The sequence below is a fragment of the Falco punctatus genome, assembly GCF_963210335.1.
Source record: "Falco punctatus genome assembly, chromosome: 8".
NCBI classification, from domain to species: Eukaryota; Metazoa; Chordata; class Aves; order Falconiformes; family Falconidae; genus Falco; species Falco punctatus.
Genome location: NC_137588.1, coordinates 32,420,327 through 32,440,228, shown reverse-complemented (window position 1 = coordinate 32,440,228; position 19,902 = coordinate 32,420,327). Strand labels below are relative to the sequence as shown.

General features: G+C 49.1%; 2 protein-coding genes across 2 annotated transcripts in view; one reads left to right on the top strand and one right to left on the bottom strand.

The window, feature by feature from the left end:
• LOC308068497 (TGF-beta receptor type-2-like) overlaps positions 1-19,902 on the bottom strand; it is a 310,921-nt gene that overhangs the window by 274,065 nt on the left and 16,954 nt on the right. The gene's annotated exons all lie outside the window — the stretch shown is intronic.
• The window catches only part of MUC13 (mucin 13, cell surface associated), a 39,993-nt gene that overhangs the window by 4,959 nt on the left and 15,132 nt on the right, over positions 1-19,902 (top strand). Inside the window, exons 2-12 of the mRNA XM_080399220.1 lie at positions 701-905; positions 2,733-2,786; positions 2,918-2,996; positions 3,552-3,605; positions 4,650-4,703; positions 5,358-5,522; positions 12,674-12,712; positions 13,381-13,518; positions 14,431-14,714; positions 17,474-17,729; positions 19,036-19,161. Of these exons, the coding sequence (XP_080255346.1) occupies positions 701-905; positions 2,733-2,786; positions 2,918-2,996; positions 3,552-3,605; positions 4,650-4,703; positions 5,358-5,522; positions 12,674-12,712; positions 13,381-13,518; positions 14,431-14,714; positions 17,474-17,729; positions 19,036-19,161 (1,454 nt within the window). The remainder of the gene's footprint in view (positions 1-700; positions 906-2,732; positions 2,787-2,917; positions 2,997-3,551; positions 3,606-4,649; positions 4,704-5,357; positions 5,523-12,673; positions 12,713-13,380; positions 13,519-14,430; positions 14,715-17,473; positions 17,730-19,035; positions 19,162-19,902) is intronic.

Here is a 19,902-nt window from a genome sequence, read left to right as displayed (position 1 = left end):
TCGGTCCTTAAGCTGCTTACTGCTGCTTCTGGCATCATGACAGACTTCGTAGTAGTGGGCCAGAGCCTCTGCTCAGACGTGCCCCTCCCTGGTAGTCAGGGACAGACACGAGGGAGCAAAGGTGTTAGCAGAAGTAGAGTTAAGGCAACTGTACGAAGAGTTTTGTGGTGACATGAAGCTGTGAGAGGACAGGAACTCCTGGCTAATACAGAGATAAAGTTACAGAGATATGAGCCAAATTAAGACCTTCACTGATGCTGTTAAGCTTGCAACTGGTAACAGATGGTTGTGGGTCTCTTGACTACTTTGAGTCAACGTATGTATTTCCAGCAATGTCTACAACATGCAACAGACTGGTTTTTAGCTATAAATTATAAGTATAGATATCTTCAAGTTTGTTAGTTGTTTGGTATCAGCAAGATGTGGGTAATCTTGACTCGAGAGCTACCAAAAGCAATGTGAGGCTTTCACTTACTGAAGCAGGCTTTGCATCAGGATGGACCTGCCCAGAAACCTTTTTCATTCTAAGCAAATGTAAAAGCTTTGCAGGATGTGTCTGTTTGAATAGTACTGTCAAAGGCCCTGCCCTGCCCAGCAGCCAGATGTCTGTTATTCCATAACGCTGGTTGTAACATCCATTTCTTTATCTTGGTAGTGAATGTCTAAATCTATTAACACATCCTGTTCCCTTACACATAAGGCAGGGTCTAGGCAAGGAGAGCCATAAAATAGCCACCTTTGCTCAGGTTACCCTTGATGAGCGCGTCAGCAAGGTTCAATTGCAGCTCATGTGCTCTGCTGTCACCACGAACGTGATGCTCCCTGAGTCCAAAGGGTACACCTGGACATCTGTTAGCCAGAGCCTCTACAAGGCTAACAGCTGTTGTACACCAAAGATGAACTCTGTAAGGGATTACTGCCCCAACATCCAGTTTGAGAAGGCAGCCTAAACAATGCTCCAAAACCATGGCCTGTGGCCAGTATAGATTCATATTATCATTGTTATAGGAAGAATTTAGATTTCTTTACATTGACTGTGGAACAAATACTGCTGCCTATAGGACTCAATGACCAGTGGAGGCAGAAGACTTCGCAGAGAACTGGTACAATTGGTCAGGTTTCCCCTTCACGTAGAGGAGACTAACGGATTCCTTCAGGTGCTGTCTTTTTGATGTGCCTTTTCTACATCAGCTTTATTGATCAGAATAAAAAAGTTTATAGGATTTGCCTCACTTTGGATTTTTGAAGTCCTACAAAGCTCTTGAAAAGCAGGGTCTATTTTTCAAACGCCTGTTGAGATCTGCAATGTTTTTTTAATATGACAACTATAAGTGTGTTAGTGCCAAGAATTTTAGCCACAAATACATTAGTCTTCCAGCTGCCTGCTGTTAATTACTTAGATTAAATTATGATTGCAATGACATTAACTCAGAGTAAATATGTTTATTCCTAACTCATATATTAACTAATTTAGATTAAATTTAGATCTTATCATCCAAACTGGCCATTTGTCAGTATCGCACACTTATCAACAATGTTGTTTTATTATTTGTTCTCCTTGCTTCTAGGCAAAAAAATCCCAAAACATTCCCTATATGGAGAGTTAAGAATGACACAATTTAAATATAAAATAAACATCCTAAACCTAAACAGATTAAATACTTTAGAGGAGTAAACACGGTAAAGGTAATGCTAAAACCAAAATGTCAGGAAAATTTTCTTCAGCTCTTGTCTCATATCAGCCTGGTTTCTCTTTACTCAGAAAGAATTGTAACAAGGAAGGAAAAGAATAGCAAAAAATAATCTAAACTGTCATAACCACATGGCAGCATAGTCCTGGATATGTCTTGATACCACTGATGCTAATTTAGCAGGATATGCATTCTTTGAGTAAAATTGCAATGCTTTCAATGTCCGGTTGTATTTGTTACAGCATAGGAGAAGGTGTTAGCAAAGGCAATCGTTCCTCCATTGCTGCTCTGGAGGAGTCCGTACAGGGGTTTAAATGATGCTTTTCCTGAGAACATCTTCCGTAGCTGCAAAGTATCAATATATCTCTATCTTGCAGCAAAATTATTTTTTGTGGATTTAGCTGAGGTCTAGAACAAATCTGAAGAGTCACTGTGAACATGTTAACTGTGGAGTGCAATGTCATATAACATCAAATTAAAATCAGTGCAGCTACTGCAGATGCATGATGGTAAAAACACTGTTTGTTTAAGGGATGAGAAAAGCAAATTGACATAGCAAGAGAAGGCAGCAACAGTGGCACTAGGTTGGACAAGAGCTCTGCTACCTCTCAACCAGCAACATGTTCGCTAGCAAAAGGAATGCCCCTTACCCTATTCAGGCAACGAGGAATGGCAGTGTCCTGCTCCCTTGGGAAGCCACAGGGAGCTTTCCTGCAAGGAGAAATGTGTGTTGGCAGCTTGGTGTGCCAAAATCACCTGGAGGACAAAGGCAAAAAGGGTACAAAGTTGCTGTTGGGGGGAAGGAGCCAAACGTTTTGGAGTGGGAAAAGCACTACAAGAAAAACCATGACACCAATAAGGCATGGGGCCAGGGACAGCCCAGGGGCAGGGCAAGGCTGCCCAGGGCTTGGGCTGCTCAGCCCCACACAGGTCCCCCACTTACCTGCTCAGGGGTTGTCCTGCACACACAGAGTGCCACGAGACTTTTCCTCCACACATGGCTAAGCAGCGTTACCATCTCTCCTCTTTTCCGTTCTCCAGGAAACAACACGGAAGCAAGTTCTACCCTGCCTGGAACAACCCCAGCAACTCCAGGTAAGGAGCAAAAAGCCGCAGGCCATCCCCTTCTGGGGACAGGCTGGAGTAACTCAGTCTCAGGGAGCCCTGCAGCCCCCCCAGGCAGAGATGCGATTCCCTGTGAGGGTTTCCCCGGGTTCCTCTCCCAGGTGAAGCTGCAGAGCTCCAGATCCATCTCCTCTGCTGCCTTCCTTCTCTGGCCATCCTGGTCTTTGTGGCAAGGGGAAAGTATTGGTGATGATTTGGGCCTCTCCGTTCCCTGCTGCTGGGTGCCTTTGTGTCATTGAAGAGGCCGCAGCACACACACGTGTTCCACACGTGCTGCCATGCAGGCACAATCAGCTGCTGCTTCACGGTTTTCCCAAAACAGTGCTGCCAAGCAGGCCACTATGAGCAACACGTTCACAGGCTGATGGGTGACCTCAGCCTGCTCTGGCAGAAGGTCCTGCCCATGAGCTGCTGCTTTGGGCGGGCTGAGGGAGCTCTCCTGCAAGGAGACAAGTGTGTGCTGGTGGCTGGGTTGGCCTCAGGACAGGCTTGAGGACATGCCTGTGTGTGGCATGTCCTCAAGCCCTGGGATGTGGGGAGCAGGGGCCGCGGACACATCAGACTGCACAGGTGTCAGGGGCAGGGCAAGGCTGCCCAGGGCTTGGGCTGCTCAGCCCCACACAGGTCCCCCACTTACCTGCTCAGGGGTTGTCCTGCACACACAGAGTGCCACGAGACTTTTCCTCCACACATGGCTAAGCAGCGTTACCATCTCTCCTCTTTTCCGTTCTCCAGGAAACAACACGGGAGCAAATTCTACCCTGCCTGGAACAACCCCAGCAACTCCAGGTAAGGAGCAAAAAGCCGCAGGCCATCCGCTTCTGGGGACAGGCTGGAGTAACTCAGTCTCAGGGAGCCCTGCAGCCCCCCCAGGCAGAGATGCGATTCCCTGCGAGGCTTTCCCCGGGTTCCTCTCCCAGGGGAGGCAAAGGTGCCCACATGCAGGCTGTGAATCCTCTTCACTCTTCCCTCTTTCCCTGGTGGCCTTTGCTGCAAGGGAAAAGTGTTGGGGAAGATTTGAAGAGGTTGCTCTGTTCCTGCTTGCTGCCTTTGCTTCTGCACCAGTGCCAGGTGCAAGAGGATCCCTGCAGAGCGGGTGCCCAGGGCAAGTCAGGGATGGCACCCTGCAGGCAGTTGTTCCTGTGGCTTGATGGAGCACAGGCAGAGAGGGAGATGCTTCACATAGCGGCATGGGGCAGTAGTCGGTGCCCATGGCCGTGGAGCCCAGAGAATCCCTGCTGGGAATCCTCCATATCTGGCCAAGTTGCCTGTCCCAGCGTGGTGCTGGGTAGCGCCATCCAGGTGGATCAAAGCTCCTGCTGGGGTCACCTGAGGAGGGGAAGCCTGCTCACCTGCTCAGTCCTCCTCCATGGTGGCCTTGGGCAGGCGCATCCTTCTTGCCAGCACCCTGCTTTCCTATCACGCTGGCTGTACGCAGTCTGCTGGCATCCCTTGACCTGTGCTGGTAGCTGGTCCCAGGCATGTGGCACTGCCTCGGGCGGGCTGAGGGAGCTTTCCTGCAAGGACACAGGCGTGTGCTGGGGCTGAGTTGGCCGTGGTCAGCTGGGGCCAATACACTGCCTGTGTGTGGCATGTCCTCAAGCCCTGGGATGTGGGGAGCAGGGGCCGCGGACACATCAGACTGCACAGGTGTCATGGCCAGGGACAGCCCAGGGGCAGGGCAAGGCTGCCCAGGGCTTGGGCTGCTCAGCCCCACACAGGTCCCCCACTTACCTGCTCAGGGGTTGTCCTGCACACACAGAGTGCCACGAGACTTTTCCTCCACACATGGCTAAGCAGCGTTACCATCTCTCCTCTTTTCCGTTCACCCAGGAAACAACCCGGAAGCAAATTCTACCCTGCCTGGAACAACCCCAGCAACTCCAGGTAAGGAGCAAAAAGCCGCAGGCCATCCCCTTCTGGGGACAGGCTGGAGTAACTCAGTCTCAGGGAGCTCTGCAGCCCCCCCAGGCAGAGATGCGATTCCCTGTGAGGGTTTCCCCGGGTTCCTCTCCCAGGTGAAGCTGCAGAGCTCCAGATCCATCTCCTCTGCTGCCTTCCTTCTCTGGCCATCCTGGTCTTTGTGGCAAGGGGAAAGTATTGGTGATGATTTGGGCCTCTCCGTTCCCTGCTGCTGGGTGCCTTTGTGTCATTGAAGAGGCCGCAGCACACACACGTGTTCCACACGTGCTGCCATGCAGGCACAATCAGCTGCTGCTTCACGGTTTTCCCAAAACAGTGCTGCCAAGCAGGCCACTATGAGCAACACGTTCACAGGCTGATGGGTGACCTCAGCCTGCTCTGGCAGAAGGTCCTGCCCATGAGCTGCTGCTTTGGGCGGGCTGAGGGAGCTCTCCTGCAAGGAGACAAGTGTGTGCTGGTGGCTGGGTTGGCCTCAGGACAGGCTTGAGGACATGCCTGTGTGTGGCATGTCCTCAAGCCCTGGGATGTGGGGAGCAGGGGCCGCGGACACATCAGACTGCACAGGTGTCAGGGGCAGGGCAAGGCTGCCCAGGGCTTGGGCTGCTCAGCCCCACACAGGTCCCCCACTTACCTGCTCAGGGGTTGTCCTGCACACACAGAGTGCCACGAGACTTTTCCTCCACACATGGCTAAGCAGCGTTACCATCTCTCCTCTTTTCCGTTCTCCAGGAAACAACACGGAAGCAAGTTCTACCCTGCCTGGAACAACCCCAGCAACTCCAGGTAAGGAGCAAAAAGCCGCAGGCCATCCGCTTCTGGGGACAGGCTGGAGTAACTCAGTCTCAGGGAGCCCTGCAGCCCCCCCAGGCAGAGATGCGATTCCCTGCGAGGCTTTCCCCGGGTTCCTCTCCCAGGGGAGGCAAAGGTGCCCACATGCAGGCTGTGAATCCTCTTCACTCTTCCCTCTTTCCCTGGTGGCCTTTGCTGCAAGGGAAAAGTGTTGGGGAAGATTTGAAGAGGTTGCTCTGTTCCTGCTTGCTGCCTTTGCTTCTGCACCAGTGCCAGGTGCAAGAGGATCCCTGCAGAGCGGGTGCCCAGGGCAAGTCAGGGATGGCACCCTGCAGGCAGTTGTTCCTGTGGCTTGATGGAGCACAGGCAGAGAGGGAGATGCTTCACATAGCGGCATGGGGCAGTAGTCGGTGCCCATGGCCGTGGAGCCCAGAGAATCCCTGCTGGGAATCCTCCATATCTGGCCAAGTTGCCTGTCCCAGCGTGGTGCTGGGTAGCGCCATCCAGGTGGATCAAAGCTCCTGCTGGGGTCACCTGAGGAGGGGAAGCCTGCTCACCTGCTCAGTCCTCCTCCATGGTGGCCTTGGGCAGGCGCATCCTTCTTGCCAGCACCCTGCTTTCCTATCACGCTGGCTGTACGCAGTCTGCTGGCATCCCTTGACCTGTGCTGGTAGCTGGTCCCAGGCATGTGGCACTGCCTCGGGCGGGCTGAGGGAGCTTTCCTGCAAGGACACAGGCGTGTGCTGGGGCTGAGTTGGCCGTGGTCAGCTGGGGCCAATACACTGCCTGTGTGTGGCATGTCCTCAAGCCCTGGGATGTGGGGAGCAGGGGCCGCGGATACATCAGACTGCACAGGTGTCATGGCCAGGGACAGCCCAGGGGCAGGGCAAGGCTGCCCAGGGCTTGGGCTGCTCAGCCCCACACAGGTCCCCCACTTACCTGCTCAGGGGTTGTCCTGCACACACAGAGTGCCACGAGACTTTTCCTCCACACATGGCTAAGCAGCGTTACCATCTCTCCTCTTTTCCGTTCACCCAGGAAACAACCCGGAAGCAAATTCTACCCTGCCTGGAACAACCCCAGCAACTCCAGGTAAGGAGCAAAAAGCCGCAGGCCATCCCCTTCTGGGGACAGGCTGGAGTAACTCAGTCTCAGGGAGCTCTGCAGCCCCCCCAGGCAGAGATGCGATTCCCTGTGAGGGTTTCCCCGGGTTCCTCTCCCAGGTGAAGCTGCAGAGCTCCAGATCCATCTCCTCTGCTGCCTTCCTTCTCTGGCCATCCTGGTCTTTGTGGCAAGGGGAAAGTATTGGTGATGATTTGGGCCTCTCCGTTCCCTGCTGCTGGGTGCCTTTGTGTCATTGAAGAGGCCGCAGCACACACACGTGTTCCACACGTGCTGCCATGCAGGCACAATCAGCTGCTGCTTCACGGTTTTCCCAAAACAGTGCTGCCAAGCAGGCCACTATGAGCAGCACGTTCACAGGCTGATGGGTGACCTCAGCCTGCTCTGGCAGAAGGTCCTGCCCATGAGCTGCTGCTTTGGGCGGGCTGAGGGAGCTCTCCTGCAAGGAGACAAGTGTGTGCTGGTGGCTGGGTTGGCCTCAGGACAGGCTTGAGGACATGCCTGTGTGTGGCATGTCCTCAAGCCCTGGGATGTGGGGAGCAGGGGCCGCGGACACATCAGACTGCACAGGTGTCAGGGGCAGGGCAAGGCTGCCCAGGGCTTGGGCTGCTCAGCCCCACACAGGTCCCCCACTTACCTGCTCAGGGGTTGTCCTGCACACACAGAGTGCCACGAGACTTTTCCTCCACACATGGCTAAGCAGCGTTACCATCTCTCCTCTTTTCCGTTCACCCAGGAAACAACCCGGAAGCAAATTCTACCCTGCCTGGAACAACCCCAGCAACTCCAGGTAAGGAGCAAAAAGCCGCAGGCCATCCGCTTCTGGGGACAGGCTGGAGTAACTCAGTCTCAGGGAGCCCTGCAGCCCCCCCAGGCAGAGATGCGATTCCCTGCGAGGCTTTCCCCGGGTTCCTCTCCCAGGGGAGGCAAAGGTGCCCACATGCAGGCTGTGAATCCTCTTCACTCTTCCCTCTTTCCCTGGTGGCCTTTGCTGCAAGGGAAAAGTGTTGGGGAAGATTTGAAGAGGTTGCTCTGTTCCTGCTTGCTGCCTTTGCTTCTGCACCAGTGCCAGGTGCAAGAGGATCCCTGCAGAGCGGGTGCCCAGGGCAAGTCAGGGATGGCACCCTGCAGGCAGTTGTTCCTGTGGCTTGATGGAGCACAGGCAGAGAGGGAGATGCTTCACATAGCGGCATGGGGCAGTAGTCGGTGCCCATGGCCGTGGAGCCCAGAGAATCCCTGCTGGGAATCCTCCATATCTGGCCAAGTTGCCTGTCCCAGCGTGGTGCTGGGTAGCGCCATCCAGGTGGATCAAAGCTCCTGCTGGGGTCACCTGAGGAGGGGAAGCCTGCTCACCTGCTCAGTCCTCCTCCATGGTGGCCTTGGGCAGGCGCATCCTTCTTGCCAGCACCCTGCTTTCCTATCACGCTGGCTGTACGCAGTCTGCTGGCATCCCTTGACCTGTGCTGGTAGCTGGTCCCAGGCATGTGGCACTGCCTCGGGCGGGCTGAGGGAGCTTTCCTGCAAGGACACAGGCGTGTGCTGGGGCTGAGTTGGCCGTGGTCAGCTGGGGCCAATACACTGCCTGTGTGTGGCATGTCCTCAAGCCCTGGGATGTGGGGAGCAGGGGCCGCGGACACATCAGACTGCACAGGTGTCATGGCCAGGGACAGCCCAGGGGCAGGGCAAGGCTGCCCAGGGCTTGGGCTGCTCAGCCCCACACAGGTCCCCCACTTACCTGCTCAGGGGTTGTCCTGCACACACAGAGTGCCACGAGACTTTTCCTCCACACATGGCTAAGCAGCGTTACCATCTCTCCTCTTTTCCGTTCACCCAGGAAACAACCCGGAAGCAAATTCTACCCTGCCTGGAACAACCCCAGCAACTCCAGGTAAGGAGCAAAAAGCCGCAGGCCATCCCCTTCTGGGGACAGGCTGGAGTAACTCAGTCTCAGGGAGCTCTGCAGCCCCCCCAGGCAGAGATGCGATTCCCTGTGAGGGTTTCCCCGGGTTCCTCTCCCAGGTGAAGCTGCAGAGCTCCAGATCCATCTCCTCTGCTGCCTTCCTTCTCTGGCCATCCTGGTCTTTGTGGCAAGGGGAAAGTATTGGTGATGATTTGGGCCTCTCCGTTCCCTGCTGCTGGGTGCCTTTGTGTCATTGAAGAGGCCGCAGCACACACACGTGTTCCACACGTGCTGCCATGCAGGCACAATCAGCTGCTGCTTCACGGTTTTCCCAAAACAGTGCTGCCAAGCAGGCCACTATGAGCAGCACGTTCACAGGCTGATGGGTGACCTCAGCCTGCTCTGGCAGAAGGTCCTGCCCATGAGCTGCTGCTTTGGGCGGGCTGAGGGAGCTCTCCTGCAAGGAGACAAGTGTGTGCTGGTGGCTGGGTTGGCCTCAGGACAGGCTTGAGGACATGCCTGTGTGTGGCATGTCCTCAAGCCCTGGGATGTGGGGAGCAGGGGCCGCGGACACATCAGACTGCACAGGTGTCAGGGGCAGGGCAAGGCTGCCCAGGGCTTGGGCTGCTCAGCCCCACACAGGTCCCCCACTTACCTGCTCAGGGGTTGTCCTGCACACACAGAGTGCCACGAGACTTTTCCTCCACACATGGCTAAGCAGCGTTACCATCTCTCCTCTTTTCCGTTCTCCAGGAAACAACCCGGAAGCAAATTCTACCCTGCCTGGAACAACCCCAGCAACTCCAGGTAAGGAGCAAAAAGCCGCAGGCCATCCCCTTCTGGGGACAGGCTGGAGTAACTCAGTCTCAGGGAGCCCTGCAGCCCCCCCAGGCAGAGATGCGATTCCCTGCGAAGCTTTCCCCGGGTTCCTCTCCCAGGGGAGGCAAAGGTGCCCACATGCAGGCTGTGAATCCTCTTCACTCTTCCCTCTTTCCCTGGTGGCCTTTGCTGCAAGGGAAAAGTGTTGGGGAAGATTTGAAGAGGTTGCTCTGTTCCTGCTTGCTGCCTTTGCTTCTGCACCAGTGCCAGGTGCAAGAGGATCCCTGCAGAGCGGGTGCCCAGGGCAAGTCAGGGATGGCACCCTGCAGGCAGTTGTTCCTGTGGCTTGATGGAGCACAGGCAGAGAGGGAGATGCTTCACATAGCGGCATGGGGCAGTAGTCGGTGCCCATGGCCGTGGAGCCCAGAGAATCCCTGCTGGGAATCCTCCATATCTGGCCAAGTTGCCTGTCCCAGCGTGGTGCTGGGTAGCGCCATCCAGGTGGATCAAAGCTCCTGCTGGGGTCACCTGAGGAGGGGAAGCCTGCTCACCTGCTCAGTCCTCCTCCATGGTGGCCTTGGGCAGGCGCATCCTTCTTGCCAGCACCCTGCTTTCCTATCACGCTGGCTGTACGCAGTCTGCTGGCATCCCTTGACCTGTGCTGGTAGCTGGTCCCAGGCATGTGGCACTGCCTCGGGCGGGCTGAGGGAGCTTTCCTGCAAGGACACAGGCGTGTGCTGGGGCTGAGTTGGCCGTGGTCAGCTGGGGCCAATACACTGCCTGTGTGTGGCATGTCCTCAAGCCCTGGGATGTGGGGAGCAGGGGCCGCGGACACATCAGACTGCACAGGTGTCATGGCCAGGGACAGCCCAGGGGCAGGGCAAGGCTGCCCAGGGCTTGGGCTGCTCAGCCCCACACAGGTCCCCCACTTACCTGCTCAGGGGTTGTCCTGCACACACAGAGTGCCACGAGACTTTTCCTCCACACATGGCTAAGCAGCGTTACCATCTCTCCTCTTTTCCGTTCACCCAGGAAACAACCCGGAAGCAAATTCTACCCTGCCTGGAACAACCCCAGCAACTCCAGGTAAGGAGCAAAAAGCCGCAGGCCATCCCCTTCTGGGGACAGGCTGGAGTAACTCAGTCTCAGGGAGCTCTGCAGCCCCCCCAGGCAGAGATGCGATTCCCTGTGAGGGTTTCCCCGGGTTCCTCTCCCAGGTGAAGCTGCAGAGCTCCAGATCCATCTCCTCTGCTGCCTTCCTTCTCTGGCCATCCTGGTCTTTGTGGCAAGGGGAAAGTATTGGTGATGATTTGGGCCTCTCCGTTCCCTGCTGCTGGGTGCCTTTGTGTCATTGAAGAGGCCGCAGCACACACACGTGTTCCACACGTGCTGCCATGCAGGCACAATCAGCTGCTGCTTCACGGTTTTCCCAAAACAGTGCTGCCAAGCAGGCCACTATGAGCAACACGTTCACAGGCTGATGGGTGACCTCAGCCTGCTCTGGCAGAAGGTCCTGCCCATGAGCTGCTGCTTTGGGCGGGCTGAGGGAGCTCTCCTGCAAGGACACAGGCGTGTGCTGGGGCTGAGTTGCCCATGGTCAGCTGGGGCCAATACACTGCCTGTGTGTGGCATGTCCTCAAGCCCTGGGATGTGGGGAGCAGGGGCCGCGGACACATCAGACTGCACAGGTGTCATGGCCAGGGACAGCCCAGGGGCAGGGCAAGGCTGCCCAGGGCTTGGGCTGCTCAGCCCCACACAGGTCCCCCACTTACCTGCTCAGGGGTTGTCCTGCACACACAGAGTGCCACGAGACTTTTCCTCCACACATGGCTAAGCAGCGTTACCATCTCTCCTCTTTTCCGTTCTCCAGGAAACAACACGGGAGCAAATTCTACCCTGCCTGGAACAACCCCAGCAACTCCAGGTAAGGAGCAAAAAGCCGCAGGCCATCCCCTTCTGGGGACAGGCTGGAGTAACTCAGTCTCAGGGAGAATGAAGCATCACATAATGGCATGGGCCTGAGTGCCCAGGGCGGTGGCTGGGTCCCAGGGAGTGGTGTATCCCAGGAATCGTCCATGCTCATATAAGCCCCATCCCAGCTGGAAGTTCCAGGGGACATGAAAAGCCCCTGGTCTGTGCCCATGCCTGCTCTCCACTTTTTCCTGCTGGCCTTTGCTGCAAGGGGAGATTGTTGGGCTTGATTTCACAAGCTTTGTTGCTATCTTTTTGGGGGTCTTTTCCTGCGTAAAAGAATTTGTGTTCAGTAGGAACTCTGGAAACACAGTGTCTGGAGATGAGTCTCCTAGACAATGGAACTTCCTGGTGTATTTTCCTTCTCACTTCTGGGGGTATGATGACAGTTACTGTATTTTTCCCTTTTGCACATAAAATCTCTGCCTCATCTATGAGAACACACATATAGATTTAAGTGAAAGAAAGCTTGCAGGGTGATAGAAGAGTTTGGTGACCTGTAAGAGAACTTTAATTACCACCTGATTTATAATATATATTGAAATATAACCGTTAATTACTTATAAACTGATACATTATGTACAAATATGAAATATATACTCTAAAATCCTTACAGAATATATAATTACTTAAAGAAAATATGACTGTGACCATTTTAGGCAAACAGCATACCCTATAAAAAATTGCATTTAAAATACATTAGAGATTATTCTAATGTGCTACTGCTCTCTATATTTCTTTCTTCTGGTTTATTTGCTTTCACATCTTTGAAAAAAAAAATGTCTCTTTCTTTTTGCTGTAGATGAGTCTAGGTTAGCTTCTTACAGGATGATTTTCCAGGAAGGATTAGCTGGAAGTCTTCTTGTAGCGCTACTACTCTTCCCAGTGTTAAAACACATTGGAGTTGCAAAGGTCCTGGGCTGGCTCAGTACAGAGGCATAAGCCACAGGATTCTCTGGATACACTGAGGATGATGCGGGGGTGGAAACAAGAACCTTGCCCTGGTTTTGGGGTAGCAATGACTAAGTTGCCATTAGGGGAGAGGGAGAGATGTGCGGAGCCTGCAGAGCTTTCAGACAGAGAAAATTTGCAGAGAGAAGGCAAATCAAGTGGAAAGACAGGTTGCCAGAGAAGAGATATTACAGACCGGTAAGCAGGGTAAATCACACTGAGCAACAGGTTGCAGGAAATAAGGGCAAGGCACTGGCTAAAGTACAGGGCAAGGCAGAAGCAGATTTGGGAAAAGTTTTGAGGCATCATATCACGCTGCCTTCAACGGCCTTAGTGTAACCAAGGCACTAACACAGCTGACAAGTTATTTTCCCTTTTCCAGCGGTGGACACAGCATCATCTTCAACAACAGCTCCAGAAGGTAAGTAGAAGGCAGCAGTCAGCACAAACCTGTGAAGTTTTACTGCTGTAGAGTTATGGTATAGTAGTCAGTTAATATCATTAGCCATCTTCTGGTGACAGCTGCAAGCCCTGCAACAAATTCCTTAGCAGCATATTCTAATATCTATTGAGGTATGTATACTACGATGATTAACTTGGGAGCCTTCATTTTATTAATGGATCTGCAGTAAAGGACCCTACTATGACACTGTATTACAATAAGGCAAGTACATACCAGCACAGCATTGAAGACACACAGGCTGTGGTAGTCTGCCTTTTCCTAACTTCGTCACTGAATTTGGCAACCCTTGATATACTTCTTGTGTTTGTTTTGGTTTTAGTTGTATTAAGAAGAGTTAAATTGTGGATGCTCAGTATGACAGACAATGAATTTTACCCTTACTCTGTGTCCTCACCATGATATCCTGCTGGATTGTGTAGAGAGAAGAGCTATTACATAGACACTAAGCAAGCAAGACATAGCCATGTGTTCTTTAATTGCATCTATACTCTATCAAACATACCTGTTAGTTTTCCTTAGCAAAAGTGTATATATACACTATTTAACATATCAACTACTTTATATATGAACTGGCTATTGCAATTTCATAGAAATCCTGATGTCAATATTTTTCATCTTTGTATCAGAGGACTTCTGCAGCGGAGACCCTTGTGGAAAAGCATTAGCTAAATGTATTGCTTTAAATAGCAGTTTTATCTGCCAGTGCCAATATGGATTCTACTACAGCAACAAGGATTGTTACAGAGGTGAGTCGCAGAAGGACAGTCTATATTTTTAGTTACTTCAAAGATAGCTGCCTAGGTAAATTTATTTTCCCATATCCCTTGTTCTCATGTTATAACTGAAAACATAATCAGTCTGGGAAAGTGACTGCTGAACAGTGCTTTGCTTTGGAGACAGCCACTGCTACAATGACCTAGATTGTTATCTCACAAAACAGTAACAGCTAAAGAAGTTAATGTGCTAGGAAAAGAAGGTGGAGTTCTCTGTCAGGGCTGCTGGGGATTAAAATGAGTGAAAAGCAGGAGAAAAATGCAAGTATAAACCTGAATCAATATTAATGGTCAGGATTTAAAAGAGACCCAAACCTGTGAAGACCTCTGAACACCTGTTTTGATGTTCTCTGTGGCTAAACACTCCACAGTCCTGTTGAAATGCATTTCTGAGATGCTGCTGGAGGCCAAACCTGTGAGCAAACGGGGCATCTCAAAGTGCCAGCAAGCAGGATTCTCAAATTTACTTGTGACCCTGAAGAAGCAGGTAGACACTGAATTGCTTTCTCAGATATGGTGAACCACATTAGCTGCTTAGTGGCTACGAAGTTGCAGTCCTTTATGTATTTTCTCACTAAATGCTGTAACAGCTCAGTTGGAGTCTTTTGTTAGCTTCAGACCATGCTCCATGCTTACAGTTTCACACTATACAGTTTCATAGTCTGGCCAGTTTGGTTGAGCCCAGGATTCTGCTTGCTTTCCAGGTAGCCAGAGTATGTCCGTCATTGTAGCTGAATTGATTGAGTAAACATTTGTCCCATACTGATTTGTCCAGTATATGGGGAAAAAAAAAATAAAAAGCAGATTGATTTCTGCATTGTATTTCCCCATCTCTGAAGTCTGAAGAACTGTAATGTGAAACAACTTACTTGAATGGTTTCTAATTAATTAATATTCTTTATTAATCAAATAATTCAAATTTCGTCATTCCAGGGAAAATATTCCCAGGAGTCATTACACTGAAAAGACTTTACAGTAGTAGTCTTCAAATTGTAAATTCCGCGCAGTATGAGGAGGTGTACGAAAATATAACAGTATTGGTGAGTGATGATGGTATTTTTCCCCCCTGTATGTTTAATGCTATCCTGAATGTCATGCAGACAGTGAGCATAGACGCTGCCTTTAATGTGGAGCCTAGAATAATTTCACTTGAGAAATTTACTTCTTTCAAAGAATGCTTCACACTAGTTTAGACCTATTCATAGAAGACTTAAATTTTTACCTCAGATGATACATGCATGGCTCTTACTGAAGTGAAGCGATGTACCTGATGTATGTAACATCCGCATTTTTTGTGCCACTTCTATTCTGGGAAGCACCATGCTGTCTCCAGAAGCCATAGGGTTGAGCAAAGTTTTCCAACCCATTTAGTTTCTGATCTCTGCTGTTTGCTGAGGGTTCAATAATACTGAGTAAAAATGAGCATTTTTTTTTTTAAAGAAAGTTAGCATTTCCACACAGCACAAAGTTTTCAGAATGGTTGTCCAGCTGTGTCTAAATACCTAAATAATAAGTCTCTTCCATAAGCACACCAGTATTAATATTTAAATACTATTAGTGAAATGGATATTACACATTTTGAGCATTCTGTGATTGTAGATAAAATCTGGTAATGGATTTCCTGGAGAAATAAGATGAACAGTTTAATTTATACTGCCGTGTTGAAACAAGTGGATTTGCTTATGTTGCTTTCTGGAAGTAAGGGAGAAGATGTATGCAACTCTACCAGACAGCTGATAAAAAATATTCGAATATTAATCAGAATTCATCAAAAATGGTTATCAAATTTTTATGTTACTTTATTGCTTCCTATGAATGTTTTATCAGAAAGTAACCAAAAATTGTCCCTCCACAATGTTTAAAAATATTTTCCTCAATTCTTCTGTTCAACATTTTTTCATGACATGGCTTCAAATATGTATGATATGTAGCACTAGAATAGATATGTAATAGTATGCAAAAATGAAAATAGCATAGAAAATTATTTTCATTTCATTACAAAGAAGAGTAGTTTATCTTTCATCTCAGTTGCCTTAGACATCTTATTCCTTTTCTTACGGTGCCTCCTGCTTGTGTGGCCGTTGGAGGTGGCTGCCTCCACTGGCTGTTCCCTTGTGACAGTGACTTTTTCAGTGACCCCATCCAACCCCCAGTGCTTTCATCAGTGCTGTACTTCTCCCTGCAGGACCGACCCCTGACAATCCAACTTCACTGTACCTTAGAGACACATGCCATCTATAAGGTTGCCTATTTCTCCCTCTTCTCTCTACTTGGATGTAGGTTGGTACTGTGGAGACACCTTTCTAAGCAATGAGCCTGCAAGGTAGTACCTGTAGCTATCCAGCCAGTCAACCCTAATGAACTGCCTGACACTCATGCAACTCGTGTCTCTCCATTCCTCCAGTGCCCTCTCATACTCCTTGTTCTACAGCACCACCCCACTGCTCCTCTTCTGCAATGCCTTACGCAATGGATGTGACAGATCTGCTTGCTTTATTTGTGCCTATAGTAGCAATTTCTGAATTAAAACTTTCTAGCTGAGGACTCAGTGGTTCACGTGATTTTAGTCTATGTTTCTGCTTGCCTTTAACTCCAATTAATTTATCTTTTATAGTTTCAGAATGCCTTCCAGGGTTTAACAGGCTTTGTACAGACTGTCATCGTGGAAATTCAGTAAGTTTGCCAGTTTGGTTTTTGCACAGTACATGCTTCCCACACACCCTATTTTAATCTGTTTCCCATGGAGTACTCCGTTCAGGAAAGGATATGGGATGAGTTCAATATTCCTTCTGTTTAAGGAGGACATTCTTTTCATATTTTTGAAGTTTCTGGGATGCTGTCCCCATTTTTACCCCATGGATTTCCAATATGTCTGTGAAGTGGGCTGGCTGAGACAGCTTCACAGTGGATGTCCCACTTCTAGCACCTTGTAGGGTATAGCACTATATATGTGCTATAACTAGCAGTCCCTGTGATATCTGACTTGTCTCTGAAATTGTAACAGTTAACTGAGGTTCCTATGAAGAGGTCCAATTTGGAGTCCCAGTTCAATTGAAGAAACACCCTCGTTACAGAAGGTCACTGCATTTTGCTATGCATTTGCTGCTCTCTCCTGATGGCAGGCTGAGCAGAGATGTTATTGAATAGGCTGTGGTGACTGTAGCTGTGGGCATAGGTCCTTTGCTGATCTACGCAGACACTGTAAGATGTCCCTCTCTTTCCATTCCCATCTGTTACAGGTTACTGTCCCCAGAGCTCTGCTAGCCTCTCTATGAGCGCTCCCTAACCCACATCAAGCAAAACCTGGGATGCTAGTGCACACAGCAGTGTAAACCCTTTCAGCAAACCCCATGGATTAAGCAGTTAAGCAGACTGTTGTGAGTTGTTAGGGCAGTAACTTCCAGCAGAGTGGTTGTGACAAATACAGGGGGCACAGTAACATCTTAAGGCATTACAGCAACCTACCACTTACAGGTATTGTGTGTGCCTCCCAGCAGCACGAAGTTCAGCTGAAGAACAGGACAGTCGGTGCTGTTCTCCACCTCACCCCAGGGATGTTGCTGTCCTGCTGATCCCAACCCAGCTAGCATGCCGTTAGCATAGAGAGCTCTACACTGCAAACAGACCCTTCTGAATTCATTGCAGTCATACCTTGAATTAGCCTCACCACACTTCAGAATGGGTTCTCCATGTCATGACTGGATGACACCACAGGCTTATGAGAGCATGTAAAAGTTAGGGTTTAACAGATGATGCCTTCCACGCTGCAGCCAGCTTGAGGTTAGCCCAGTACAAAAAGATACCAGTTGCCACACAAAGGAGTGATGTTGTTAGCGTTAAACTCAACAGGATCTACTGGAAAGATGGTCATTAATGTATTCCTAAGCAAGACTTGAACTTCTTTTCAGGTGTCTTAGCAACTACCTACATTATGAGATGAAAGAAGCTAGGGGAGAGAGGGAGGTCTGGCAGAAGTCTTCTCTTGTCTTTGCCCCTAGCTTGCTATCCAGATGGATTATATGAGACTTTAAAAGGATGCTATCTGTACTGTTTCAGACCTCTACGAGAAATAAGAGCTGATGTTTCAGTACGTGTAACAGTGATAAACCTGTTTACGGAGAACTCAACTGTAAACAACGACACAGTTACTTCTGCAATAAATACTGCAACAGAATATTTGACCTATGTCTCTCATTACACAGGTATGTAATTCCTTACTGTGGGTGTAAATGAACTGTAGAAGCAGAGGTTCCTATCTTCAAAGCTGGTTAGAACATTTCTGTGTGCCGCAAAGCCCATCAGAGCATAAGACTTGTTGATTTTTAGGAGCTGAGTGTTCAATCTTAGGTAATTTTGAAGACAACCATTCACTGCTGGGCTTTTTTGTCTTATTAAGGCTTTCTGCTTCCTGTGTAAAGAAGAGAAGGAAAATACTTATTCCCAAGTAAGCAATGGCATGTTGATTTTAACTTGCTGAGTATTAAGTGGCTGGAAAAATCCAGACAAAATATATGGAGACATAAATTGTGCTTGTGAGAGGAAGCCAGAATTTTACTGGCAAAATAGGATGAAACTCTCTTTAGACTTCAGCTTCCATAATTAACCATGGCAATTGAAATGAGGGCCCACTGATTAGCTACTGACCTAAGTGATTCATTGGTCTAAACCAGTAAAGTCTTGTGTTACTGAAAGTGTAATACTTGGAAAATGATTTTCTAAATGGAATACAGATTTTTTTCTCCCTCCCTTTTTTTTTATAATATGCTCCTATTTTGAAATCAGATTTTACAAAAGGTATAACTAGTAATTAAAGGAGTCCATTTCATGGCTTATAGCCTACGTTTGGTCCCTGAAGGTGACTGTATCCACCTCAACTATGACATTCCCTGTGTGTTGGTCCTAAACGTGAGGGGAAATAAGAAAAACCTGAGAGCTCACAAAGCACCAGTGCAACCATATCACTTCACTGCATGCCACCCACTGAGGTGTGCAAACCATTCCCACCACTGGGACACAGATCTAAACATGCTGGGCAAACAGCATACTAATATTGCTCATGAAACGAGCTGCATACCCATAAATATTTATATCTATATAGAACTGTATGGGATCTGGGCCTCACAGTTCAGCTGTAGAGAAAACTGAGGGAATAGTGCTGGGGTTTTTTTTATATATAAAGAGAGTCACAATGTAAGTGTTCGGAATATGAACTCTTGGGTAGAATTTCCCTCTTTGTGGGCTGGGAAGCAGGAAGGAGGCAGTTGCAGGAGGCTGAGAAACAGAAGGTCAGATGATGTGATGGGAACAAGACCTTAACTCATAAAGAGCAAGGGAAAAGAAAGGGCTGTTCAAATGCCTGCAGTATTGATGTCCCCCAAAAAGGACTTACAAGTGTTTTTTTCAGGATTGCTAAATAATTGGTTTATGATTTACTGAGCAATTGCACTGCTTTCTATGAAACAATATTATTAGTACTCAGTTTGCTTCCTGACTGTTTCTCTTTTAAAGCTACAACATATTGTGCTGTTTTTCTCTGTGATGATCAAACCACAGACTGCGAAGAAGGTCAGTTTCCAAAATGCACATGCAAAAGTAGTTTCTCAAAGACAGAATGGGATGATCGTTCTTGTTCAGGTAAGAACCTTGCCACTTTATCCCTGAAAGGCTAACCCTGCTATTCCCTGTCTCAGTCTCTTTTTGAAAAGGGTGTTCTGCAAATGTACTGACTCTAAAAGTCAGGGAATGTGTGTCTTATTAAGGAAGCCATAGAAACATTCTCATGTTTAACTTTAAACACATCCATTATTCTATTCCAGTAGAATAAATTACTAAAGCCTGAGAAAATTACCACTGAAACCAGCGAGTCGACAACTCTTTAAATGCATTGTTAAATTCTTGCTAAGAATTGAATCCTACACTCACAGCCTTCTCTGTTAGGACATATTTTGGGAACAAACTCTACATGCTGCCTGGAGGCAGCTACAGGGACACTGGCAGAACTGGAAGTCTCATGGTGCACTACAATGATCTGTTAAAGCTCTGTCCCTTGTTGGTGGTTCTAGGATTGGATTACCTGTGTTTAGATAGGCTTTTATGAGAAGAATGATTTATGTGATTTTTAGGAATTGTTAGTTGTTGGGGTTTTATTTGCTTGCTGATTTTGAGTCTTCTCATGAGTACTCTGTTTATATTTGTAGCTATCCTCCACTATATATAGCCCTGAGATGTACCTTATTTTACAAAACTTAAGATTTTCACACTACAGAAAAAAAAAAGTCTAAGATAGGAGATTTTAAGAAAAACAACAGTTATTGGAAACACTCATGATAAAATCATGAAAGCTGGCTACAGTAAAGGCCAGTGAGATGTGATCCA